Source organism: Gamsiella multidivaricata (genome assembly GCF_025024155.1).
Source record: "Gamsiella multidivaricata strain RSA 2152 chromosome Unknown BC939scaffold_22, whole genome shotgun sequence".
Classification (NCBI taxonomy): Eukaryota; Fungi; Mortierellomycota; class Mortierellomycetes; order Mortierellales; family Mortierellaceae; genus Gamsiella; species Gamsiella multidivaricata.
Window position 1 is genome coordinate 59,408 of NW_026251730.1, and position 8,811 is coordinate 68,218.

An 8,811-nucleotide genomic window follows, 5' to 3' on the forward strand; every position below is an offset into this window, starting at 1 on the left:
AATAAAGCATAAGAATAAAGCCTGCGCTACTCACGATAAAAAAATAAATTTTATTTTGCATGGATTTTGTGCTAACCTCCACAAATGCAAACACAAAAAGCATGGACTACACTTTTCATAGTGAAATATGCATTTTTTCCACTGAATTGAAAATATAAGGGGTGTTATTCAGTTTTGTGATGGCGGTGACCCTACGTTATATCCCCACACTTATTCCCTCTCTCACTTTTCCCCGAAAAGCAGCACGATTGGTGATCCGTAAATCCAAGCAGAAATAAAGATGGACTGAATAACACCTCCTTATATTTTCAATTCAGTGGAAAAAATGCACATTTCACTATGAAAAGTGCAAAAAGGACTGTAGTCTACAGTCCTTTTTGTGAAATAGCCGAACTTTCATAGTAAAAGTTGGGCTATTTCGACTGAAATGAAATATATCATGATGAGTTTATTTCTAGTAAGATTTACGAATCAAGTACCGTGCTGTTTTTCGGTAGCTCGCGTTCTCATCTCCAAGCAAAGTGAGAGTGAGAATGACACGCGTTTTGATGTAGTCATGAGCGTAAAGATTGCAGGGAAATAACGTATTTCAGCCATCACAAAAAATGAATAGCCTCGTGTATGTATTTCAATTCAGTCGAAATAGCCCAACTTTTACTATGAAAGTTCGGCTATTTCACAAAAAGGACTGTAGAGGAAATTTTTATCTTCCCTTGGATTGGAGCCAATTAGTAAATAATTTTTATCAACGTGAGTACTCGTATTCAACGACTCGCTCTTTTTTTCTATGAAGCTTGCCTACATTTCAGTCCAGCAAGTCCCTCTACAAGTTCATCCCTTTCCTCTGCACCTGAACCCGTTTCCAGTAGTGAGTCGTCCTCGCCTCGAACTATTTCAGATTCAACAGATTCGGAAGACTAAGAGGTACAAGACGAGAACATAATTTTGGAGGGCGCACAACAGGTCTCTGAAGTTCAGGCAACAACGACCCCGCAAAGGAAACGTCAGTACCACAAGTTTAACGATCCAGCATACGAGATAGTGTTGCTGAGGACGATCGATGCAGTGAAGCCATTTGGGATTAGATGTGGCGAAACTAAAGAGGCGTGGCAGAGGGTCGTGGACTACTTACAGGATTATGATATCGAGCAATTCCAGAAGAGCGGCCAAGAATCTATTGTTCGACGGTGTTACCGTTCGTTTGTGTCGAACGGAATGGGATGCCCTTTTACGGGAACAACGGAAGTACGAGACCCAACTAGAAAGAGCGAGTGGTGTCACGCCGGATGTGACCGAAGGTATCCTTCTAATGCAGAGCATATACGAACACGAGCAAGCGTGTGCCAAGGATGTACAGGAGACTAAAGAGCTGAAGGGAAAACAAAAACAGCGGACAAGTGACGATCGAGAAGCTGGCTGAGCACTGCTGGAACCATCCACGACTGGGCCTATTCAGATTCGGGATGAAACAGACTCAGAGTCTACCGCATTATCAGCCGCAAGGAGGCCATTGAGGAGAAAACGAGTTTTTTCAGCCGCGCTGCAAGAACAATATGCTGAGGCGACAGAACATGCGAAAAAGCAAACGACACTTCAGGAACGACGACTGGAATTAATGACAGAAGAACGAGAAGAAAGACGGCAAGAGAACATCGAGATGAGGAAAGACAACATCGAGATGAGGAGAGACAGCATCGGAAGAAGGAAATGGAACAACGCCAACATCAAGAGGTAGTCGACCTTATGAGAGAGCAATGGAAGAACCAAGAAAAACTTATCCAAGCAATTCTCAAACTCGCGGAAAAGCGTTGATTATTGGATTTCACTGCATGATCGCTCTATGGAGGTATTCTTCTAAAGAAGGGCTATCGACTCCGAAATGTTCATTAGCCTGGCTACCGTAGAAGCAGGTGTGGATGATTGAAAATAAAACAGCGAACTTGTAATACGATCCAACACAACTTGATAATATGCGCTGTGTCCTGACGAAATCCAAGACCGAGAAATATTTAGTAATCTTTCCAAATGCCCATTCGGCTACAACACGCTGGCTTGCCATGATTGCATCAAAGGTCCTTTCCGCCTCAGTCAGATTCGGTCCAGAATAAGGGCATAGCATATGACCATCAAAGCGGTACGCAGAATCTCCATATAGAGCCAACGGACGATTGTCTACACCATTGGCATGTTCTGTGAGGATCTCTCGAATGCCTGACTGTTGACATAATGCGTAGTCATGGGTGGTTCCTGGGTATGGTTCCCCGACATGGGCAATCATACCATCTGGTGTCACAATCCCTTGATACTTGACTCCATGGACTCGCTTGTGGCCGTTGAATATGGCCCTTTGATTATGAGAGGCCCGACAAATCTTGCGAACAGTACCATCGATGTGACCAAACACAGAATTGCATGCGTAATCACTTTTCTTGGAACATAGCTCTACTAGTTCTTCGAGTTTCTCACTTGTCAAACGGCGATGATCCCAGATCAATATTTGATTCCAATGAGGCACGACCCACTTGATAAAAGATGTAATGATTCGAGACAGAAACGGGCTACTGTATCCGAAAATCAACTCCACTCATTAAGTCTTGCAGGAAAGACATTCGATAAAGAGTTATGCAGAGAACCGTCAACGAATCGACGCTGTTGCGGTTCCGAGTGATAAACCTGTCAGGCACTTGAAGTACGTTCAGAATTCTCCTCAGCTGTATAACAGTGAATCGAAACTGTTTTCTATATTGCTGTGCGGTATAGGCGGCTATATCGAAACGGTGTACGAGATTGCCAGGTTGTGGCAGATGTCGACGTTGACCCTCAAAATCTCCCTCCTGATCTTCCTCATCTCCAAAGCCAACATGGTTATTTTATAAAAGGAGTTGATGGTGAATGTTGGTGAGCAGAAGCAAGGGAAACATGGTGCAGGTTGGTGAATAAATAACGGTGCAGATGTGAGTAACGCAAAAAGGAGAATGTCGGATTCGACGAATTGGTGGCAACACAATTCAAATTTATTGCAGCATTTTCATTTCAACCTACTTCCTTGAAACTTGCTCTGTCTATTCAGAAAAAAGTGCTACAAGTTTGCTCCACAAGTATTTAGGTTGCGACAGTGGATATAAAATATGAGCGCAGTGTTTAATGGTCCCCTACATCCTTCCCTTCATGGTCCTAGTCCAGCTTCTTGATACCTTCTACATTAATCGCAATTGCCTTGTTGCGGAGCATCACAAAAGCCTCCTTCAAAGACTCAATGTCCTCGCATTCGTCAAGTCGAGTCACCGAAGCTTTCAGAGACTGTAGCGGCACGATCGTGCCGTTGTACTCGGGTAGGCTGCGCACCAAAATTTGGAGTTGGTCGAGCGAAAAGTTGCTACCACTAAAGCTAAGGCTCTCCAATGAAGTAAAATCCATTTTTTCTATCATATCCTTCCAGTCCTCATTCTCAAATTGAACATTTTCAATAGAGACGTTCTTGAGCGACCACCACTCTTGGTGTGAATCTGATGTTGAAGCAGATTGGACGGTTATTGACGTACTAAGTGAGGATGATGCAGCTTGCTGGGAAGGCCCTGACACCATCGCTACCAGCCAGCGAGCGGACACTTCTAGGACCCTCGCGCTGCCTCGGCAGATGATCCTAAATGTGTCGAGCTTGGGAAGACTGAGACGTGTTGGGAGCTCTGTCGCCAGGGTCGGCATCCAGGACTCTGTTGCATCGCCTTGAAGAGTTAGCGAATGAAGCCTTCCTCCGTGCCGGCGAAGCAACTGTACTGCCTTCTCCATATTATCGCTCTCCTCGAGTCGGTCCAAATGTAGCTCCAGGCGTCCCAAATCCGATGAACGCTCAATGACCCGATTTACACAATCGAGGCCGACTAATGTCAGCATTGCGGGGTTCAGGGTCAGGTGCACTAAAGAAGAGCCCTTGGTCTTGGTGCCATTATCCAGAAAAGTAGCGAGGTCATCGTAGAATGCATGGTTCGTATGTAGCTGCTCGATAGTCGAGCCGTAGTCCTTGAATAAAGCAAGGAGATATCTGGATTCGGCGCTTGGAAAGGAGGCCCTCATCCTGATGTTGGTGGATATGTTGCACGTCGGCAATGCGGAGTCCGGAAAGCTGAGGGCCATGTGAAGAATATCGTCACTCTTGCCGTTGTCGCCTGGACACCCTTTGTCCTCACATAGATTGAATTGGCGAAGCGCGCACGAGCTTCGTCGAAACATGATGTCCGTTCTTTTCTCAGTGATTAGCTTGATTGTGTCAAGCGCCTGTTCCGGACGACATCCAACACAAATCTCGGAAAGATCTGGGTTCATATCTAGAACCTTGAGTAACTCAACCCTGGTACCTTGACTTGGAGTGCGTGTAACGTGAAGCGCCTTGAGATGGCCGGCGGTAAGGAACCTCTCCTCTTCTGACTTGAGGTCATCGAGCCGGTCGATGGTTGCCTTGGAGTGCTTGATCTTGCCCTGAGAGCTGCTCACGGTCAAGATGAGTCTTCCGCTGCCTATATTGACAGTTTCGAGTCTCTCGAGGCCGCTGATGTTGTCTCTGAGGAGGTCGAAAATGAAATTCCAGTTGCCAGAGTTCAGATCGAGCTCCGTCAGATAGGGACACATTTTGAAAATTCTCGTAACAAAAGCGCTGGAAACCTTTGTCTTGGATGGTAGTACCGAACTGATCGCTAGAGCACGAAGTTGGGGGGCGTTCATTATGGCAGAGTTGCTGACGCGATTGAAAAACTTCTCAAAGTCCTTTAACCTCAACGACTTGAGCCGCCCATTACACATAATTTCCATGATAGGATTGTATCGACGGCTACTGTTGAAAAAATCCAGGAAAGGGATCTTAGACTTCTCGCCGTCCATGGTTAGGTGTACAATATTGGCGCTCCAAACAGCCTCGGCGAACACGCGAAGATCCTCGTGGGTGACTTTCCACTGCAAAGCGATATCCAGCTCTTGGATCATGCCCGTCTTCCTTATTGCATTATAAAACAGCTCCGCCTTAGTCCTAGACGCAATAGTGATCTCAATCCTGCCCTTCGCTTTGATGAAAGTTCCGCTATTGCTCTGGATGACCTCTTCCAGCTCCTGCATGTCGGATGCACGGAAGTTCTCGCTAAAATGGTGCTCGCAAACCCATTTGACGTACCCTTCTTTGGTTACAATCCGGCTAAGGTTGCCAAAATCGTAGGCCTGGTCGTTGACATGAAGGAACGTCTCCAGTCGTCTGAGATCAGCACCTTTTAAGCTCTTGATCTCATCGTACAGATTCTGGCTTGAGCCCGCATCGATTCCACCACTAGGGTTGGTTTGACTCTGCATAAACGCGATCGCTTCGTCCACCAAGGTGACAAAGTGCCTGTCGGTTGCAAGGTCGAGGTACTTCTGAATCCCTTCTATCCCATCCAGGATACCTGAGTAGCCCACGGCCGAGTTAGCAAGGCTTGCCACAGAGAGTAAACGCTTGACCCACTTCAGAGTTGTCAGGAGATGTTGACTGTACTTGGTAAAGAATGCGGCGGGTAGCTTGATGTCGTATCCGTCATGCTTCGCGAGATGGACATCATGGGGAATCTCGCTTCCAGCGCTCTTTGTGTGGTCGTCGCACTCGCACAGGAAATACAGCCGATAGTGGTCTTCGAGCAGATTACCCACACGAAAACGCCTTGCCTTGGGCAGAATGATGAAGAGACCTGGAATTGTGCTTTCGTGGAGCTCCCTGTTCTGAGTAATCGCAACTTCCACCCGATCTCTGATGCCCTCCAAAAGGCTGATTTCAGTTTGCTGCACAGTCTCGAACTTCCTTTGATTTTGCAGTATCTCGAAGGAGAGGGCTCTGTCGTCCAAGATTGCCTGGTACAGTTCCTGGAACGCCTTGTTGACGGCTGCGTTAATGGTTGTGTTTATGGTTGTGTTCATGGCTGTGTTCATGGCTGTGCTGATGGCTGTGTTGATTGCTGTATTAATAGCTGTGCTCATAGCTTCGGTCATCGTAACTTGGTTCGTGAGTATAGCCTGAGCTCTTGGAGAGTTTGGATTACTGGGGCGATCGAGAACTAGCAATGCCTCCGTCATCGTATCCGCAGACTGAGCAAGGTGATTGCTGTCGAATGAGGTGCGGCTGATAGAAAGAGTTTCTAGTGCTTGTGAAACTGAGTTGGTGCTGGCGGTGGCTATGTTGATGGAAGTCGCCCTAGTTATAGTCGCTCTACTGTACTTTGAAGATGCAGCTGGTATATTGGGAAAGACCTGAGCTGCAGAGATTGGCACCTCCGGATGGCCTTGCATGACCACCTCGAGCACCGTGTTATGGCAGTATCGGATTCTTTTGGGCTCGAGACTACGACGGAAAGCCATAATGTGTAAGGCTAGAACATCAGCATCCTTACAAAAGCAACTCAAAACTGATATACCATGTTATCAGATCTTTCCACCATGAACTTACTAATTTAAATCTGAATCGACAAGCAATTCTTTCACATCATTGCCGTATCTAACAGAGGCAGCGTGCTCGAATTTATCTTGGATATCGCTCCAGCGGACGGAGAACTCTCCAGTATCTTCATCCCATCGAGCTGGAACGCGAGTTGTAGACGAGGATGAACTGGCCTTTATCTCCTGCCAGCACTGTTGGTCAAAATTTGTACTCGGCATGGCCTGATTCCTTGTGTGATGGAGTGGGAGCAATTGCTATCGGTGGAAAGAGCTGAGGAGCGCTGAGGGTACAATTGACGATTGGGATTTTACGGGGAGCAGTCGCTGTCGAGTACTGGTATCTGTGTATTTGCAGGGGAAGCTTTTACTATTGATGAATGGTTAGGAAGTGAGCAAGTGTAGAGAAATTTATCGCCAGAAACGGCGAGCATTGAGAATCGTCCAGGAAGTAGAGAATGAGAAGAGAATTTGAGAAATAGAGGCGAGGTTGAGCAAAAATGAAGGCGAGGGTGGAAAAAGTTGGCGAAGGCGAGGGAGCGTCGTGCAACGCCGAGGCTCTGTTCATCCCGTGGTTCGAATATCATTTCCCGTTTGTTTAAAATTCTCCCGCCTTTGCAGTGTCTCTTTGTCGTTGTACCTGAGGTAGCGACCAGGGTTATCAGCTTGTCTGTCATGGGCAGGGATCCAAAGCGCATCAGAAAGCATTCCTCATCATGGATATACTTTGCTTCTACGTCTTGGGGTTGACCAGAGTTTCCAATCGAAGGATATGCAGTAAAGGACCGAAAAATTAGGAAGCGGCCCACAAGCCGTCGTCCCTTGAGTTTGGCACGAGGCGAGGGCACCTTGGAGATGCGGGCGCAATGAGCCAGGTCACGGGTGGAGAGATATTGGGTGATCTTTTTCCTGAGAAGGGGGTGCCGAAGATTGATAGACTCTCCACAAAAGGAAAAGGGCTAGCACTGGGGTTCGTGCCATGGGTGGTGCCGAGGACAATGTAGCGGCTAAGATGAGAAGGGAAATGAGCCGATAAGGACGAGAAAGAAGATCATCAAGGTCAGAGTGAGGGGGGATGGTGAAGTAGAGGTGTGAATCGTGGTGGAAAGATGCGTCGTTATTTTCTCACACACACTAAAAAAGGGAACAGGCGATCTGAAACGACGCGTTCGAGGACCAATCATTCGGAATTGGTGGCGTTAAGAACTTTATTATTCTTTGTAAGCTATGTGGGCGTACTCCACCTACGGCTTCTGTCCATACGCCAGATACACCCTCGAGAACGTATGGTACTGATCCATCTCCGCCCACACCTGCGCCATCATCTCGTCCCACTCCTCGCTCGTCGTCATCTCTGCCCCACACACCGCGATATCCTGCCCCCGTGCCACTGCATTCTCCAGCTCCGCCTGCAACACCACCGGTTTCAACGCCTCCATCTCCGCCTTCAGCACGTCCCGCCAGAGCAACCCAATCTTCCCACCCCAGGGCCCGATCGGGATTTCGACCATCATCATCTTCACGTTCTCACACCCAACGTCCTTGAGCACTTGATCCAGCCGCTGAGGCAACAACACATCCACGTGGCGATTCTGCGCAGTTTCGTACAGCATTTTCAGGAACGATCGAGAGATCGGTCCGGGTCTTGACCAGATAGGATCGACCTCCGACAGCTGGAGCCAGCCCTGTCCACCCGAGATCACACATCGGTATAGATCTTGGACGACTCCCGGCCAGGCATCGTGCGTGAGACCGAGCAACATGTTGCGTTGATGGACGAGCGCGAACGATTCAGAGACGAACGGTATTTCGGGATCCAGGATATTGCCCATCGAGAAGTGTGCGTTTTTCGGATGGATAGCAGATGGGTACATTGGCGAAATGTCAAAACCGTAAAAATCCAAATCTTCGTACTCTGTGGCCATTTCCTACAGGGACAATTATCGAGAGATAAGGGTGTTTATCTATCAGGCCTGATTTTTGTTCGCTAAAAAAAAAAAAAAAAGGAGACGTACCATGACCCAAGTGCCAGGCCCACATCCACAGTCGAGAACTTTGCCAGCAATGTTGACGTCGATTGGAGGGATGATATTGGAACCGAATGCATACCGGATCACATAATGCTGAAGCAGAAGCCTACACGCGGCACGCCAAGGTTCGCAACAGTCAGATGCATAGATAGGGGAGGAATTAATAACATCGCAAAACTATGCAGCCTTAGATCGTTAGGTCGGCTCTCCTTTTCCAAACCAGGCAAGCAGTAAAAAAGGAAAGCAGAGAGCCTCATTACCTTTCACCCTCTTGTTCATCGCATGGCAAGAGATACGGCAGCGTCTTGTCTGGATAGTATTCCCGTCCCCCAAGCAT

General features: G+C 47.6%; 2 protein-coding genes across 2 annotated transcripts; both read right to left on the bottom strand.

The window, feature by feature from the left end:
- Window positions 1-2,921: 2,921 nt before the first annotated feature.
- On the bottom strand, window positions 2,922-6,931 carry BC939DRAFT_115139 (uncharacterized protein). The gene is made up of 2 exons (XM_051549951.1): window positions 6,458-6,931; window positions 2,922-6,352 (listed from the first exon to the last, which is right to left on the bottom strand). The coding sequence occupies exons 1-2, from the start codon at window positions 6,664-6,666 to the stop codon at window positions 3,175-3,177; spliced, it is 3,387 nt and encodes a 1,128-aa protein (XP_051413639.1). The 5' UTR covers window positions 6,667-6,931; the 3' UTR covers window positions 2,922-3,174.
- Window positions 6,932-7,688: 757 nt separating this feature from the next.
- Window positions 7,689-8,811, bottom strand: BC939DRAFT_422352 (S-adenosyl-L-methionine-dependent methyltransferase; the record flags this gene model as incomplete). The annotated part of the gene is made up of 3 exons (XM_051553107.1): window positions 7,689-8,372; window positions 8,460-8,580; window positions 8,735-8,811. The coding sequence occupies 3 exons, from the start codon at window positions 8,809-8,811 to the stop codon at window positions 7,689-7,691; spliced, it is 882 nt and encodes a 293-aa protein (XP_051413640.1).

Bases quoted from the DNA above. Each gene is read 5' to 3' on its own strand.
- BC939DRAFT_115139 (XM_051549951.1), bottom strand. From the start codon at position 6,666: ATGCCGAGTACAAATTTTGACCAACAGTGCTGGCAGGAGATAAAGGCC. The intron at 6,353-6,457 runs GTAAGTTCATGG...TTTCCGTCGTAG, and splicing joins GTCGATTCAGATTTAAATTA to TCTCGAGCCCAAAAGAATCC.